The sequence below is a fragment of the Cupressus sempervirens genome, chromosome 7, assembly GCF_028749045.1.
Source record: "Cupressus sempervirens isolate cs-2001-9-10 chromosome 7, ASM2874904v1, whole genome shotgun sequence".
Classification (NCBI taxonomy): domain Eukaryota; kingdom Viridiplantae; phylum Streptophyta; class Pinopsida; order Cupressales; family Cupressaceae; genus Cupressus; species Cupressus sempervirens.
In genome coordinates, this window is record NC_143124.1 from 570,971,351 (window position 1) to 570,990,987 (window position 19,637).

General features: G+C 37.3%; 1 protein-coding gene across 5 annotated transcripts in view; it reads left to right on the forward strand.

Annotated features, from left to right (window-relative positions):
• The window catches only part of LOC149548034 (sulfatase and phosphatidylinositolglycan class N domain-containing protein), a 271,143-nt gene that overhangs the window by 141,247 nt on the left and 110,259 nt on the right, over window positions 1-19,637 (forward strand). For all 5 annotated transcript variants that reach the window (XM_089792055.1, XM_089792056.1, XM_089792054.1 and 2 more), the window contains exons 11-12: window positions 12,547-12,691; window positions 12,778-12,886. In XM_089792055.1, the coding sequence (XP_089648181.1) occupies window positions 12,547-12,691; window positions 12,778-12,886 (254 nt within the window). The remainder of the gene's footprint in view (window positions 1-12,546; window positions 12,692-12,777; window positions 12,887-19,637) is intronic.

The following is a 19,637-nucleotide window of genomic DNA, read 5'->3' on the forward strand; positions in this document are numbered from 1 at the left end:
CTCACAACAATGTTGAGCATTTTCCGACACAGTTGGAGTTAGACACCGCTGAGCCTGTGGCATTAGCTAAAGTAGCTATGGCTACCCTCTCCAGTTATCCTAAGTTTCATGCCTTCCAGTTGAAAGGTACACTTAAGGGTAAGCAGATCATCTGTTTGGTAGACACAGGTGCTACGCATAACTTTATTGATCAAAAATTAGTTGAGAGGCGTGGCTTACAGTACGAGGAGTTTGGTGGTTTTGGAGTGAAGGTGGCTGATGGTGCCATTTTGGGTTGCACCAAGCGGATTCCACAGCTTAGTATTCAGATGGGAGATTATACTTTGATTGATGACTTCTATGTGCTTCCCATAGAAGATTATGATGTGGTTTTGGGCATGCAGTGGTTACAGGGTATTGGGCGTTACATTATTGATCACCACTGTATGCAGTTAGAGTTTCTTTCTGGTGGGCAGAAGGTGATTTTGAGGGCAGCGTTAGATGGTGGAACCAGGTAGGTGACTTCTCGCAGGATGGAGACCATCCTTAGGCATAATGATGTGCTTTGGGCTACACACTGTTTGGTTAAATCCAAAACACCCATATCTCAGGATGGCCGTGTATTTCATGTGGACATTCAGTCAGTGATGGATCGTCACAGTAGAGTGTTTGGTGATATACCTCCTGGAGTGCCTTCAGATAGAGGGTTTGAGCATGGTATAGAGTTGGAGGATGAAGCGAAGCTAGCGATTACTACTCCATACCGTCATCCTAGAGCCTATAAGGATAAAATTGAGAAGACTATTCATGAGCTATTGGACATGGGTTTCATTCGACCTAGTTCCAGCCCCTTTGCTTCTTCTATAGTGCTTGTTAAGAAGAAGGATGGGACTCTACGGATGTGTGAGATTATGGAGGGATTGATAGTGGATGACAGATACAGTGTGGTAGATGATATTATCTACTATAAAGACAGGGTTTACCTTGTTCCGGGTTCTCAGTTGAAGGAACAAATTTTGCATGCTCTCCATGATATTCCTACAGTCGGACACCTAGGATATGGTAAGACTTACAAGGCGGTACGTGAGAGATTCTCTTGGAAGGGTCTCAAAGATGATGTTTTACACCATGTCCGTGAGTGTATGACTTGTCAGCAGAACAAGTTGGAGCATACCTACCCAATGGGATTATTGCAGCCCTTGCCTATACCGGAACAGAAGTGGACAGGGATCTCCATGGATTTCATTACAGGTCTTCCTCGGGTTCAGGGGAAAGATTGCATCTATGTTGTTGTGGATAGGCTAACGAAGTATGCCCACTTCTTTCTCATTGCATTAGATTTTACAGCATCGCAGGTGGCTGAGTTGTTCTTCAGGGAGGTGTTTAGACTTCATGGTCTTCCCAAGACCATTGTGAGTGATAGGGACAGCAGATTCATGAGTTCCTTCTGGCAGGAACTTTTTACACTAGCTGGTACTTTGTTAACACCTAGTACTAGTTACCACCCTCAAACGGATGGGCAGACAGAAATAGTTAACAAATGGGTTGAGGGATATTTGCGTAACTATGTGTCAGGGCAGCAAAAAGCATGGGTGCGTTGGCTGCATTTGGGCGAGTATTGTTATAATACTACGCATCATATGTCCATTGGCATGACGCCTTTCAAAACTCTCTATGGATATGAGGCATTATCTTTCACTGATTTGGCATTTGGTGACAGTAGAGTTCCCTTGGCTTAGGATTGGTTACAAGAGAACTAGGATGTCATGAGATCTCTTAGGGAGAATTTGCAGTAGGCCCAAAATCAGCAAAAGATGTACGCTGACAGGCACAGGATTGAGAGGGCATTTGAGGTGGATGATATGGTCTTTTTGCGTTTACAACCATATCGGCAGAGCACCCTAAAAAGAGGGGGAGCTGAGAAGATCAAACCACGTTTTTATGGTCCATACAGGATACTTAGGCGAGTGGGAGAGGTTGCATATGAGGTTGAGTTACCACATGGCAGCAAAGTTCATAATGTATTTCATGTATCTTGCCTGAAAAAGGCCCTTGGACAACATATTATAGTTTCACCCGAATTACCTCCTATGGATGAGGAAGGTAAATTGATTTTGGTCCCTGATGAGATTCTTGAGGTGAGGGAACGGCGGCTGAGAAGCTGGGTGATTTGAGAGCATTTGGTTCGATGGAGAGATCTTCCCATAGAGGATGCCACCTGGGAGGGTGAGAGCATTTTACAGCATCCTGCATTACAGTTGCTTGTGGGCAAGCATCTCCGAGAGGGGAGGACTGTCATGTCCCCACTCTAGCTCAGTCTAATAGAGACATGTGAGTCAGCTTATTATGGGGTCTTGTAGGCTGACAGGGTTGGATAGAGACCCAGTATGGTTATTCAGTGTTGGGGACTTGGTTTTCTGGTGGGTATTGATCAGTTGGGTGACGTTCCTTGTTTTTAGGAGGCAGTTCCTACATTTATGGGGTTCATTCCTACTTTTTAGGAGGTATGATCATGCCCAGGGCTGGGTTTCCATGAGATGACCCTTTGGGTTCTGTTTCAGAGGGATAGGGCTTGTTTCCTAAATTTTAGGATCATCCCTAGATTTTAGGGATGAGACTGCAAGTGGATCCTTGATTTCTGACTTCAGTCACAGACAGGTGACAGGATGATTTTATGGTTTGTGATGTCAGTTGGGCAGTTTATGGCTATTTGGGTTATATTTTTAATATTTCCTAAGTTAGCGTTTAATATTTAAATAAGGCTAAGTTAATAGCCATTTTGGAGTAATAAGGGAATTTTGGCCTCATCTGGATGCGTATCCCATGTTATGATAGCTCGTTGGAAAGGTCTTGAAATTCTCTAAATCTTCCTCTTTGGTCTCAGGGCAATTCGGTGAGCGGATTTATTACTATGGTGGAAAAGGTCATTTTCTAGTGACATGGTCACTTTAAAATAAGATTTAATTCATTTTTATAGCCAACGCCAATTGGGGGTCATTTTAGGGTTCGAATTGCTTTGCAAGGGGTTATAAGGAGATGGGTGCCATTTCTCATGATTATGCATATTTTTCAAATACTTCTTTTCAGATTTGTTCTGCTTGAGCGATTTGCATTCTGGGACGCAAACCCCAGGGTAATTGCTGGCTGGGACGTAACCCTCAGCAGCATTGGGTATTGGTTTGTCAGTAGTTTCAACAGTATTCAGGAGGAAGGTAGACGCCACTTCAGCTTGGGGCATGTTCTTTGGCGTATGGGAGGTGAATTCTAGCAGCCGTACACTGCCATTTCTTGCAGCCGTACTTTATCATTTGCAGCACTTGGATACATAGAAAAATCGGTTACTCAACAGTAGAGTCTTGCATCTTATCAGCCCATTTTCATCAGCCAGTTGTGGCGTCATTGTTAGAGGAAATGTACTGGATCTTTTATTTGGCTCTTTAATTCAGAGATTTGCCTGGTACGATTTGTATCAACTCTGACTCTACTGCATATTGTTATTTATTTTCAGACTCTTTTCTTGCCATTTGTTACTTCTCATTTCTATGTGGAATAATCATCAAAAACACAAAAACATACAAACTCTTCTGTATTTCCGTCTAGTTCTACAAAAAAACATTAATAAATAGGAAAAAACAAAAATAAAATAAATCTACAGCAGATTTGCAGCAGAGATCCATTAGGGATCTTTCATTCATGTTATTATTGTGTGTTCAATAATAGAGCATAGTGATTTAAGAAGCAATTGGAGCTGAAGCTTTGACTGGGAGCGGTTGTGGAAATATATAGCTAGAAGCTTTCTCTGTAGTTTATACTTCTTTCTTAACTTGCAAAATAATTATTTTTAATTTTAGGAGTATTTGTGCCCTAATTGTAAAGCTTTTCCATATAGAAGTACGATTGGACTTAGAGCCAAACCAGTACATTTTCAGTTAGCTTTTGAGTTAGTGAAAGTTTATCGGTATCACTGTTTCTAGCTCTTGATAGAAGTGTAGTTAGAGATTCACCTTGCCCATTACTCGCTCCACAAGTAAGTGGATTCTTTCTTGAAAGATAAGAAGAAAGGATATTGGTAACACCCATTTTATAAAATCTCTCCACTTCTTGCTTACCTTGAGTTGATTTGAGGAACAATGAGAATGGAGAGCCTTTCTTTTAAGGTAGGAGAGACTCTGTGTCACACGCTGTGGCTGGTCATCCTATTTTGCGATTGGATTTTTACCCAAAATTGTCGGTTGCAAAATATCCACCCAACATATTATATATGTAATATAATATATATTATATATGTAATATAATATATATTATATATATTATACATTATATATTATTATATAATAATATAATAATATATTATAACATATTTTATATATGCTTAAGGCTGAGTTATACATATGGTTATTTATATTATTAATATATTAACTAAAGAGGATTAACTATAGAGACAAGTCTCCTCTCATATTTACGATTCTTCAAATTTGCATTTGAAAGACATCAATCACATTGGCAATGTTACTACATTTGCAGAAATGATCGTAAAAAACAACAGGGTATTTAAGCACGACATGTAAGTAGTAGTGGTCATGCGATTTGGATTATTTCTTTGTATTGCGAATTCCTGTTGGAGTTCACTATTGTTAGCCATTTTAGAGGTGAAAGATCTTCCCTACTTGGCTAATCCGGTTTCGGTGGGATTCAATCCTCACTCTACTCTGTCTCTATATTACTTGGTTGGATTTGGTAATTTTTTGTGCACCATCTTTGTTTGCAAATACATATATCTATATATATGTGATTGGATTTCAATATTTGTATTGGCATTAATTGACATTTTTGGCAAATATATTCAGTTGTTCTGGCATCTCAAAGTGTAGCTCAACCCATCACCTTGATGACCCTCTACGACTTTCGTACCCATCCGCACAACTCCCAGACTTCACCATATGGCTGTATTTCAAACCGTATAGACAACTCAATCAATATCAATAATGTACGAATGCCTGTTTTGTACACATACCGTACAACCATCTTGCACCATACTGCACGACAATCTCAAACTAGTAGTACAGACACCTCTCGTCACCCTCAAGCCGTACAATCATATTGTCTTTATGATTTGAACCGTACAGACTACTGAAGCATTGAAAAGGACTACCCGAAGCATTGGAGAGGACTACCTGAAGCATAAAGAAAGACTACCTAAAGCACTGAGGGAAAACTACTGAAGAACTGGTTACCTGAAGCAGAGGGAGAACTACTTGAAGCACTGGCTACCCGAAGCATTGAGGAAGACTATCGAAGTATTGAAAAAGACTACCCAAAGCACTGAGGAAGACTACATGAAGCATAAAGAAAGACTACTCGAAGCACTACGGGAGAACTACCTAAAGCACTGGCTACACGAAGCATTGAGGAGGACTATTGAAGCATTGAAAAGGAATACTTGAAGCACTGAGGAAGACTAGCTGAAGCATAAAGAAAGAGTACTTGAAGCACCGAGGGATAATTACTTGAAGCACTAGCTACCTAAACATTGAGGAGGACTACTGAAACATTGAAAAGGACTACCCGAAGCATTGAGGAAGACTCCCTGAAACATTGGGAAAGAGTAACCGAAGCACTGAGGGAGAACTACTTGAAGCATTGGCTACTCGAAGCATTGAGGGATAGTACCTGGAGAAGATGACTAGACTACTTGAAACACACGAGAAGACTACCTGAAGCATACTACGGGATGTTGTTGTAAAGATGGAAAGTAAAGTGACAAAGAAAACAACATGCAAAGGGCTAGAGCAAAAATTGCGGACTTTATAAGGAAACTCTAGAACAGAACATTACACTCTTGGTGTCTCCAATGTGCTTGAGAAAATAAGTAGCAAACTTCTGTCTCGACAAACTCCAACCTGAAACCAAAGTTCATGTATGCAGATGCTTAGAAAATTATGGATGGCATCAACAACGAATAGGAGCTACGTCTTGTTTGATTTACAAAGAGGATTCTGTCCCTTGCCAAATAGAGTTTACCTTACAGAGCTACGTTGATTTTTCGATTAGTGTGTCCAAAATGAATGCTTTCCTCGACTTCCGTTGCTTCATAGGCTACTCGTATCCTTAACAAATTCTGTGAAGAAGCGTTACAAGAGCAATAAGAAAACATGACTATCCTTTTGCAATTGTAATTGCCGGGAGAAAGAATAAAACGGTGGTCAAATATAACAGACGAGGGTTGCCATGCAATGCCAAATCACAGGATTACTCATGACAAAGTCCCTACTGGAAGTATTAAGAAGACAAGGTGGAGATTATAAGGAAATGAAACAACCATACTCACATCGCTCCACACTCCTCAAGCCCCTAGCAAAATTCACTTAAGCCTAATGGGGTCCATGTAGACTAAGTGCTTCACTTAATTATCAGTTGATGGGAGGGAAGATGACAAACTTCTACACCTAATGAAATGTAGTTTGCAAGAAGACTACTATGCTAATTGCATATGGATGGGAAATGACAACATTGATATTTGCAAAGACGTCAAAAAGGAAGTTTAGCAAACAGAGACTAGATTGGGCGTTACGAAAAACAGAGACAAACATGTAGTGTTTCACGGAAGGGTGTAGAATCATCATTTAGTGTTGTTTTTGTTAATCTCTTGGCTTGGGATCGAATTGGAAAGTGATGTCGTGACTAGTTGAAGAAAGAGGAATGCTGCATGGACTTCCAAGGGAAGGTGGGCAGCGAAGCTTCTTTAAACAATTTGGAGTCTAGGATGTCCATAAGTTTTGCTTGCAAAACGTTTTGACTGACTTTCCAGTAGATTTAGCACGGTGTATTTAAATATTCAAAGACTTGGAATTCCAATATCTTGTCTGACTACTTTGGCTTGAAGAATAGAATTACAATTCACAATAAATGTATTCAACAAAAGGAAGGTTCGAAAGTTGCCAACATTTCAAGAATCATCAATACACAGGTCGGCCCATAGATTACTTGTAGAAATCAGCGCCTATGAAGGAGATAACAAAAATGTTAACTAACATAACAATTAGTTATAGTTAGTACATAACATATTTACTGCCAAGGATTGTTGCCCATCCTATTTGTCAAGTGTAGTGTACATAATGCTTTCATATGGTATAAGGGGAGAAGATTAAGGTGCGGTCTACACTTCTCAGACTAGTATGAATATCACTGTTAATATTTAACACTCCCTTTTAACTTGATAATCATACTGAAAGATAACATATCTAGCATCATCAATTGTGATGAAGAAGCATATATTGATACTCTATATCTATCTAAATCTTCTGAGAAAATGCTATCATGGAACACATGATCCTGAGTCATATAACCATGTTGTGATATGACTTATCACTTATACTAGTGATGTCAGTATTGCATGTAATGCAATACACAGGATAAAATCCAAAGAATGATTAAATTCTTCATTTATCCAGGTTGTAACTCATTGGAACTGACAATCCTATATCACAAATTGATCTTGAGTTAAGGTCTACCAGAACACAGGATAAGTTTGAAGAATAAATACTTCCTGTATCCAAGTTGTGATTCATAGGCATGGAAATGCTTATATCACAAATGATCTTGAACTCACGTAGATCTAATAGTAGTTCTATACTGTTCAACACATTATTTGAGAAATCGTCATCTCTCATAATGTCTTTATACAAGTATTCATTAGCTCAGAGATCGTCACCTCTTAAATAATGAATACAAATGGTGGAGCCCATAACAGTCAATAGCCTGACAATAAAATTATTTTATTAATAATTTAAAGATTACAAATGAATTACAATTCAACCATACCAAGTCTTTTCCTGAAGTGACCTATCTTCACTCTAGAGAGAGGTTTGGTGAGAATATTTGCTGTCTAATTTGTAGTGCAAATGTATTCTAATTTTACAGTAGTCCTGTCTACCATATCTCTTACATAATGGTAAGGAATTTCGATATGCTTGGACCTGTCATGAAAAATTGGATTCATCGAAAGCTTGATGGAACTCTGATTATCACAATGAATAATTGTAGGATTTATGGCTTGCCCAAATAATCCCACAAGTAACTTTCTAAGCCAAATTGCTATCCAAGAGGCCATCACTGCTGCAATCTATTCAGCTTTTGTGGAACTTTGTGCTACTGAAGACTATTTTCCGCATATCCAAGATATCATTGCTAATCCTAAACTAAAACATCATCCTGAAGTACATTTTCTATCTTTAACACTTCCACCCCAATCTGATTCAGTGAATCCATGTATATCTAAGTCAACTTTCTCATAGTTGAGCCCAAGATTAAGAGTGCCTTGTAAGTATCTCATAATGTGTTTGACTGCAACTAGGTGAATCTCCTTTGGCTCACACATAAATTGACTTAAGGCATTAACAGCATAACAAATTATAGGTCTTACATTTACCAAATACATAAGGGACCCAATCATTTGTTTGTAGAGAGTAGAATATATGGAAGGTGATTCTATTGTTGCTGCTTTAAGTTTATGTAGATTAGTCACCATTGGAGAAGACATAGACTTGCAATTCCACATTCCAAATCTCTTCAAAATATCTAATGTATACTTCCCTTGATTAAGTATAATGCTGTCAGAATTCTGCCGTACTTCCAGTCATAGGAAGTAATGAAGAGTCCCAAGTCTTTCATCTCGAATTCTCTTATTAGATCTTTCTTGTATTGATCTATGAGATGATCATCACTTGTTATCAGTGAATCATCAACATACAGTATCAGAATTATCATATCATCTTTGTCCTCTTTATAATATAGATTTGGATTGGCTTTATTTTTGGAGAATCCTGGGCCAATCAGATACTTATCAATTCTTTCATACCAAGCCCTTGGAGCCTGTTTAAGCCCATAGAGAGCTTTCTTGGGCTTACAAACAAAAATGCTAGGATCATGAGTTTCAAATCCTTCAGGTTGCTCCAAATATATTTCTTCTATAACCTTTCTATTCAGGAATGATGTTTTTACATCCATCTGATGTACTTTCCATCCCTTTGATGTTGCAGTGGCTAAGACTGCTCTTACAAAGGTGTATCTAGCAACAGAAGAAAAGGTTTCTTCATAATCAATCCCCTCTTTCTGAGAGAATCCCCTGGCTACAAATTTGGCTTTATATTTTTCAATGCTACTGTCAGCAACATGCTTTATTTTAAATATCCACTTGGAAGAAACAATAGATTTTCTTTCAGGTCCTGGAACAATTTCTCAAACATTATTTTTCATAATAGATTGGTATTCTTCTGTCATAGCATCTTTCAAAGCTATATGTTTAATAGCATTTAAAACATTGGTTCATTCTAATTTAGACAAATCATTCATGTTTGCTGTATAACTAAAAAATCTTTTGGGTCTTTTGCTTTTTCTGATTGTTCTGGAAGGTGCAGTGAAGTCTTGTGCTTCCTCTATTGTCTTGATGGCCCAGAGTGGTCTTTTCTTAGGATTTTGAGTTTCTTCAAGATTAAGATTTTCAATTTCATCTTCAATTTCTTCAGTGTTCTTCCTCTGAGACTCAGTTTCAGTATTTCTTTCTTAACTAAGTAAAGGAGAGGGTTCTTCAAAACTTAGGGATCTTTTAAATGTTAAATCTTCTTCAAAAATTACATCTCTACTAAGTTCAATATTTTTCTGTCTAGGTATGAAAATCCTATATGCTTTAGATGTTTCACTATACCCTACAAAAATACCTTTCCTCTTGGAAGACTCTAACTTAGTTCTCTTTTCTTTTGGAACATGGATATATATAGGGCACCCAAAGATCCTAAGATGACTTATATTGAGTTTAACCTTAGTAAAGACTTCTTCAGGAGTTTTATCTTTAAGGTAGGAGTGAGGGCTTCTATTTTGAATATAGACAGCAGTACAAGAGGCTTCTGCCCAAAGATAATATTCTAGATTTTGATCAAATATCATAGCTCTAGCAGCTTCTATAATTGTTCTATTCTTCCTTTCCGCTACCTTGTTTTGTTGTGGGTTATAAGGAATGATGTACTTCTTAATTCCCGTTTCTTTACAAAACCTTTTAAACATATTTGAGGTGTATTCCCCTCCATTATCAGTTGTAAGAGTTTTAATTTTATGTCTTGATAAGTTTTCAGTTAAAGTTTTAAATTCTTTAAATCTCTTTAGGATTTCTTCTGATTCTTTGCATTTTAAGAAGTAAATCCAAGTTTTCCTAGAGAAGTCATCTATGAACAGTATATAGTACCAGTATCCTCCAAGAGAAGGAACAGACATAGATCCACATAAATCGAAGTGGATTAATTCCAAAACATTGTTAGTTTTTCTAGTGCTCTCATGAAATGGACTTTTGGTGTTCTTACCTAGAGCGCATCCTTTGCATATGCTTACCAGTAACCATCTTCTCCATGGTTGATAAAGTTTTGAAATTTAGATGTCCTAACCTTCTGTGCCATATTTCATTTATGTCCGTAGCTTTGTGAATTAAGGCTTGAATAGGTCGACTAGGTTCTGAGTTTAATTCATACAAATACCCTTTTCTCTGATCAATCAATTTTGCTTTCTTAATTGAGGAATTTTTAGCCCAGGTTATGACTTTACTGTCCATGAATGCAACATTATGCCCATCATCTTCAAGTGCCGTAACCAAGATTAGATTCCTTTTTATTCCTGATACATAGAGTACTCCTTTGAGAAGTAGAGAACTACTTGATTTTAGTTTCAAGGTGCAATTTCCAATTCCTTTGACGAAATGTGCTGAATTATCACCGATGATGACTTCGCCATTAACTTTTTCTGACATGGAGTCTAGTGCTTCTTTGTATCCTGTAATATGTCGAGAAGATCCACTATCAATCACCTATGCTTTACTTAAGACTTCATTAGATATTACCGAATACAATACGTGATTCTCAGGATCATAGTTATCTTCTTCCCTAGTGATGTTTGTATAGTTCACTTGTTGTTTAGAATTCTCAGGGCAATTAGATCTGTAGTGTCCAAATATTTCACATCTGAAGCATTTTATTTTGGATAGATCTTTCTTAAGTTTGTCATTCTTTTGATTACCCCTTTTTTCCTTGAAATGCTTCTTCTTACCTTTATAGGAATTTGTATTAAGAACATGAAGTTCTTTATCTTTCGTTTTCAATTTTCCTGCTTTGTTTAGTTTTCTGGATTCTTCTCGAAGACAATCCCCCTTAAGTCTATTGAAGTCAGGAAGATTATCTCTGGCACTTACTCCTTGTGCGAATGTTTTCCATGAGTTTGGTAATCCATCTATAGCCATTAGTGTTAGTTCTGTGTCATTAATGATGGTTGCTATACTTGAAGGTTCATCTCTCAGGATGCCAACTCTTAGGAAGTAAGAATTCATCGATTCTCCCTTCTTTATTTGTATGTGATTTAGTTGCTTTTTTAGTGTGAGAACCCTAGTTGCATTGTTAACCTCATATGCATTTAGTAATGCATTTATCATAGCAAATGCTATTTGATGTTTCGTTAGCATAGGTACTATATCATTTTTCACTCCATCTAATATGATCTGAATGACTTTCCTATTTCCTTTACTCCAGATAGATTTATGAGGTTCAATAGTAGGTTGTCTGGATGTTGAATCAACAAATTGTTTTACATCATTTTCTTCAAGAATCATCATGATTCTGGATTTTCAGGCATCAAAGTGTTTTTTCCCATCAAAACTGTCCTCAGGTCTAATTGTGCATGCCATTGAAGATAGGAGAATAATGCTAGATATATATCAAGTTTGATTATTTAATTTGCAGAGCCTAGGTTTGACTACAAGATTTCTGATACCATGTAAAGTTTCTGCAAATTCTGTTATTAAATCAAACTTAGATAAGACCTTTTATGCTTGCTATAGATGATCTTTATCTTCTAAATGTAGGAGGAGTTATCCGAATATTAAATGCTGTTCTGAATTTTTATTATCTCTGCAATAAATTTGTATAGGCAGAATTGCTGAAAGGAGCAAACTAATATTTCTTGTGTGTCCTTAAATTACAATAATACCCGCCCCTTATACCAAGACCAAAGGGCGTGTCCCTTAAAGGGACATGACCCTCTCTAGGTTGGCCCATACGAAATCGGCGCCTATGAAGGAGATAACATAAATGTTAACTAACATAACAATTAGTTATAGTTAGTACATAACATGTTTACTGCCAAGGATTGCCACCCATCCTATTTGTCAAGTGTAGTGTATATAATGCTTTCATATGGTATAAGGGGAGAAGATTAAGGTGTGGTCTGCACTTCTCAAACCAGTATGAATATCACTGTTAATATTTAACAAATAGGACATTACTTTTTTAGAAGAGAATGGAATATTAAAAATAGCCTTTTCATGCAAAATGCTAGTGACTTTTTTGGTTGCTGTGATTCTTCCATGATTATAGGTGAATTTGTTGATTTCCTGTGTGTATAGTAGAATCATCTTTTTCACTTGTTTCAAAATATTACTTCCTTATTTTCTACAGGTATATTGTGTTGCTTTTAAAAAAAAATCTCAAATGATTTTATACTTACAATTGATATAGCATTTTGTATCAATTGCAGTGTTCTTAGTGGCATCATTCTGGTTTTGATTGCAATATCTGTTCGATCATTTGATTTTGTGCTTCCCAAACAAGATCCATGGCACCGTATTATTTCTGGATTGAAACACAAAAGAGGTGTATCTTGGAAGCTTTTCATTTCACAGGTAGTCCATTTTTATAATTCTATTTTCTTGCATGTATTGTGTAGGTTGCTGTTTATTGTTACATCATGTGTCAACCTTTTTTACAGATATTTTTGGTGATACTATCGTCTGCGATGGTCTCGATATCTACGACTTATAGAGCTCAAAGAAGACAACTTTTGCTATTTCATCAACTTATAAACTGGTTTTTGGCTGGTCTCTCCCTACCCTTCTCCAAGCATTTTTATTGTTGTATGACATAGTATATGTTTATCAATGTGCCATGTCCTAAAATCTGAAGTGTTGTGAGAATGGTAAATAGTTTCCTTCAACAAGTAGTTGATCCAGAAATGACTTACTAAATTAGTTTTGCTAAATTTAGTTTCAGAATGATACATTATAATTTTGGCAAAGTTCGTCACAATTGCAGATGCAAATGCACACCATTCCTCCAGCTGCTTTTGTATTTAATTGTATTTCAATACTGCATATGCGTGTAATGATTAGTAGAATTGACAACATGATTCACATATAAAAAAATGCAGCATTGCTAGAAAAAAACTCACAACTAATAATCAAATGGCTTTGTTTCATTTATCAAAATTCATGGGTTTGAGGAGCAGTGATGATACTGAGTTTTTGTCACTAAGTTTCTAACAAACAATTGGTGATTTTTTTGCTGCGAGTTTTTATTGCAAAAACACACAAAGCAAAACAACTAGTGAGTTTTTTAAAACTTGCCAAATTTTCTACAAGGCTTTTATCTAATGGTAAATCTATGCATAGTGAAGCTTGATGCACTTTGATAATGTAACAAATCTCATGCTTCCAAGATATCTACCTCCTAATTCTTTGTGTCTTATGTCCATTATGTGATTTGCTCTTCAATTTCACAATTGTATTAGAACTTCATGAACTGTGAGACTTATTAAAGATTTATTTCAGGCAGAATAATGTTGAAGGAAAAACAATATTTTTCTAATTATCATGTTAATTGTTTTTTAAGAATCAACACTTACAAGGTAGTGTTGATGTCATTTTTGTACCACTACGTAACATATAGCAATTGAACACTTGATATGGGATATCAAACACTCAATTCCTCTCTTGAAAAGTTAATACTCATGAAGACATGAGAAAAACTCCAATGTTCTTTACACCTATGGATACTAACTTAGTTATATCGATGTGATTTGCTGGTAATCACATAGGCGGCCTTACGTTGTTCATTCAAGGATGATTTGGGTTTTGGGATGATGGTGATGATGATGGGTTTGTAAAATATACGAGTGCCAGATAATGTTGATTGTGGTGATGATGGGGGTGTGTCTACCAATGATGCTTCTCCTTATTTCCTTCCTTAAAGCTCCAAATACTAAACTACTCACTACTCTACTCCTACTCCTATGAATGGAAAGATTAGCAAATGGACAGGGATCGAATTTGATGAAAGTTTACCAGTGGCTCTATCTCCATAGATGCAATGATTCAAGGGAATAGACTAGTTTACCACGCAAGGCTTCCCAACAAGCTGCTAGGATGCTAGTGGCCTAGTTATAGATCCCCATCAAACATACACTAATATCACCATGCAACTATCCATCTACTCTTACTCTTACTTAACAACTTCTTGAAATGAAATCTACTTTAACAACTTCAAAGGAAATTTAACTCTAACTATTGGAAGTAGAAACCATGCAATAACACCAGATGTTCTTAATCACCATGCAAGTCACAACAATGATAAAGAGGCAATTTTGGTATTATCTTAGCAACAATTTTCTTCGACCCTTTACAAATGAGAGCAAATGGCCTTATATAGAGGCCAAAATTTACAACCGACGGTAGAGATAAAGAGGCAAAACCAATGATCCAGGTTGGATCCTAGAAACCCTAATTAGGGTTGCCACCCCATCAGCCAGTGAGAAGACACCACCTCATCAATGGACCAATGACAAAAAAGGAAAAGTGGCAACCAATGAGAAGGCACCAAAATGGTAGCCAATCAAAATTAGACACCTATCCTACCCAAGAAGGAGGAGAATTTGCCACTTGGGCTTACATCAAATGATCTTCTAATATAGTTCTACCCTTTTCTTTCATCTTTTTAGCCAAAGTGATGAACTTGGCTATCTTTTTGTTGACTTCCTTCATGGGAGGACAAGGGGTATGTTTCATCGTGAGCTCAACTGAATTCATCATGCTGCCTGCTACTTGCAGTGTCTTCTCATGGTCCTTCTCATACTCTTTTGCATATCCGATAAAGACATTGAGGGAGGCAAGGATGTCCAAATGTTTCTTCTTGATGGTGACCTTTCCCAACTCATCCAATCTCGATCCCAACTCTGTCTCATTAATGCTCTCCTCTTTGATATTTTCAAAATCAAGCACCACCCCAACGTCACTCATCATGGTTGAAATGGAAGTGTCAACGCTTGGGTTGTGGTGTGCAATCTCATTCCATACTTATTCAAGTATTCTCAATCTGATAGCCAAGGCAACAAACCAAGACTCCACCGTACTCAATCCTCCATTAATCAACTTGGCCCTTTACAAATCTTTCTTTGGGAGCTCAATGAATGTCTGTAGTCTAGGAATAGCTAAATCCTTGACTGGAAGGAAATCCTTCCATTCACCTTCAAATGTTCTGAATTTATCTCTAATAGCCACTAATGACCTGAATGTCCAGACAAAGGAAAGCAAGAAGTTTCACTCGTCTTGGATCGTATCATGAATCCAATCCTTGACTTCATGCAACTGAGCTGATATGTCTTCTATGTTTCTCCCCCTATCATGAGGAAGGGCTGCTTGGTGCAATTGTTGGATAGGCTGGCAATCTCTCTAATACTTGTTCTTGGTCTCCAACTTTATGATCTTTTCATTTGCCTTCCTCAACCTTTTTCGGATTGAAACTATGCCCTCCTGGATCTGCTCACATTCCATGTCATCCGTGTTTCTTCCCAAGTTATGCTCTACTATCTCGTATTCTTGAGCTGCAATTTCATCCAATGCTTTGTTTACTATTGAAATAGCAATATGAACTTTTCGGTGACCATCATTGTCGCACCTAATCACCTTTTCCATTGTTTTTGCAATTTGTCTCTAGTTCTCGCAATCACCCTTTTCTACTAGTCCTTAGACGTCCTCAATTGTACGAACATTCACTACCTTGCCTCTTGGCATAAGCATTTGCCTTAACCATAGTGGTGCGGTGCATCTTCCCAAATTTGGATTTGGTTCAACTAGCCGATCATCAGCAATGGCCACAGGCACCTGGCTTACTTCCTTAATATATATTGGCCCATCTTCTTCTTTACTAGTAACTACCATGTCATCTCCACGTTGATTCTCTGAGAGAGGAGAGTACTCGGTGCTGTCACTGTAACTGCTTGATTCTGAATCAGAGCTCACCTCTACTGCGACCCCTTGTCCACTTGTATTATCTTCTTGGCCTCTAGCCTCAATTATGCTCTCCCTTGACGGTGTTGCCTTCTATTTCTTGGTTGGGGGTTCCTGATGTTCTTTTCTTTTCTCAACCTCCAAACCTTTCTTCTTGCTTCTAATTGTTCCTTGCTGCTGGCTACTTCCTTCACCCTTCTATTCGACTGATTCCACTGGACCTTCCTTTGGCTTCATCTTCTCATAAGTAAGGTGTACCCTTTGACTTTTGTAATTTCCTCAAATTCCCATTGTACCACGACTTGGCGTGCAAATCAACTGCCCTTGTAATCGCCTCCAAGGAAGGATCCTGATGATCATTCCAATCCACTGGATTTAACTCCATTCCATCCACTATACCATAAGCTTCTCTCAACACGTTTTCATCATCCTCCAGTTGATCGGGAATATCAAGGTCTCTCCATCTGATTGCCCTCATCATGTTCATTGACAATCTTAAGAAAGCTAGCTTCCTCACGTGAAAGTCATCCCGTGCATTGGCCTAGAAATCTTTTATAGCTCAAGTTGCCTAGTCAAAGGAATACATTCAAACATGTTCCTTACTATCCTAGCTTCCTCACGTGAAAGTCATCCCTTGTAATATCCTTACTGTTTTCATGTCAAATGCGTCACAAAATATCTTATAGTCTTTGTTGTTGTGCAAGTGAAGTTGTGGATAGCATTCATGCACCAAACATTGCCTCAACCCATTACCAATTACTCCTAAGGCCTTAAGTCTTAGATTTTCATACAACCTCGCAATCAAATAGAACAGATAGGACACCATATAGAATTGCTTTTGATTTTGCACAGTTCTAAGTTGCAATTCTAGATTCTCGCTTATGATCCTAGCCCAATCAAATCTTCTTTTACCTTTCTCAATTTCATCAATAAAGAAGTACATCCAATTTTCGAATTGCATACCTTGAGCTAGGCCCATGATCTGGCTGAGAAGCACAATGAGGTAGCTATACTCTGATTTGAAGTCTGACACGATGAGCCTTGATGATCTGGTAACTCCTTTCTTGCCTTCTTGTAGCCAATCCTGCTTTAGATGAATGAAATAAGCCTCTTGGTTATCCTAAAATAACTTAGCCGCCTAGTCCATCATTACCATTGTCATGCTTTTGTATTGAGGGATGTTAAATGCTTCTTCGATCACTTGTTCGCCAATGTTGGCCAACACTCTCTTCCCTTCATCAAAAATGATGGATTTACTAACCAAATCAAACCGGGATGCACACTCCATGACCAATTCTAGAGAAGGCAAGGTAGGAGGGAAAGCCGTTGCATGAACAATTCCACTTTTGTAAATCTTCTTTGCCATGGGGGATTGCTCTTCCTTTAGTCTCTCCTTTAATTGTATCATGTTCACTGTACCGATATTGGTATCACTTATTCACCTCACTTTCGAGAAAAAGGTGGTCTTAGGCATCATGTCTTCCTTGTCTTTTTGGTATTCGTTCCCTTTGGATTCTTGCTTGCACTAATATCTACCATCCTAAACAATTATTTCTACCCTTTCGTTCTAAGTGATATGGACTACCCTTATCGATCTCCAACCTTCTTTCTATCGATGGATTCTAACTTATTTCTACCTCGCCAAGTCTTATCTCTACACTTACCAATCTTCAACCTTCAACTTTCAACCTAGGGATGGGACTATCACTTTTTTTTGCCTCTTTGTTAACTTAGGATGGACTACACTTATATCTCCCAACTTCATCCTAGGGTGGTCTAGGTTATTTCTGCATCGCCAAGTGTTCTATCATGAAATCTGCACTTATCTTTCCAATCTTCAACCTAGTAATGAGATGATGAAGTGGTTTGCCAAAAATCAGACTTTTGATCACATATCCTCCACCAAATAAAATTACCCAGATCTGGTGCAAAATACATAGCTCTTCTAGACAAAATAAGGCCTCCACAAAATTCGCCCAAGCAAGAAAAAATCTGAATTTGCTTCAAAAAATCACCTAGGGCAGAAAATGTTCAGACCTGCTCTCTTTTGGAAAATTGTCAAACGTTTGAAATCTGCCCAGAAAATCACTAAGCACCAAAATCTGCCCTTGCAAAATCACCAAAGCATAGAAAATCCGCTCCTTTAAGAGAAAATCGCCAAGGATGAAGTCTGCTCCAAGGGAAAAAAATCGCCAAAGAGAAGAAAGTCGTGATGGAATGGAGAAATGGGAGAGGGAGGAGCCCTCTTATACCACATTCCACTCACTCCTCCAAGCTGGTCAACTAGCACCTATAGGAGAAAAAGATTAAATTAACATTTCATTAATGGTCCCAATTAAATGCCAAGCTAAAAATTAATTTTGCATATAGTGAAATTTGCACATTTAATTGCCAGTTAGGACCAAAATTGCAAAATAAAATTAAGAAAGCCTTGGAGATGTCAAAAATTTCATTTAATGACGTTTTAGTAATTAAAATTTCATTTAAAATCGGATTGAGCAAGCTAAAATCGATTTTAAAATTTTAATTACCAATCATTTTTAATTTAAAAAAAAAAAAATCTTCAAGGCAATTTTTCTAATTTAATTCATTTTCGATTTTGCAATGCAATTTTATTATTATTTTTTTCAAAATAAACCTTTTTTTGGCATTCAAAATCGACTTTTCAAATTTAATTTCACTATCACAAAATTTTCTTTTTCACCCAAAAAAATTAATTTTTTTTTGAAACAATTAAATCTAAAAATTTCATTTTGAAAATGCTAAAGATTATATAATTACATCCAATTTTCAAAATAAAATCATCTGAGTCCCAAAATTTGTAAATTTATCTTGCGAAGTGTTCTTTGAAATTTGTTCGGCCTAAGGATAAAATTACTCGTTCTAGAAAATCATATCAAGATCGGGTGAAAAAAACAAATCTAACCACATTCCTCCAGGCCCAGAGATGTCCAAAGCGTAAAATTTCCAAATTCAAGATTTTTTTTTGGACAACTCTGAAAAATTCGCTAAGGCGATAAAAAAAAGAGGGTCCCCAAAATTTTGGGGCGATGGTGTGAGAACCTCACAACAGGTAGGATGTGTTAGGACTCAATCTGTAGTGCAAAATTTTTGCTCATGTCCTTTCCCTTTTGTGTGTCTCTACCATACTTGCCTCCCCATTCACAATCGGTTTGAGAAGTCTTGGGTGGGTCTCCCTTGTCAAAATTTCCTACCAAAATCCATTGTTTTTTCCCATATGCCTGTATGGTCAAAATACTTGAAAATATCAAGGGGTGTGGGTTATAGGTTAAGCTATATAAGTTCGTGCAAAGTTTTGATAATGTAAGAGTTTCCTTGCCAAGCATCCCTTTCTGCCCACCTTGGGTCCTTTTGTTCCTTATTAGGATATCATATTGTTTTATATTAGCCTGCCATTCACCCTTTCACTGCCTTAACTTGATTTTTCCTTTATATTGGTCAGTTTGTTGGACTAACATTTTCTATTGCATTTTCCTCATTGGATTTGAACCTGCAAACTTCCTCCTTCCTAGATGCCTTAATGTCATGAGATCATCATAATATCATC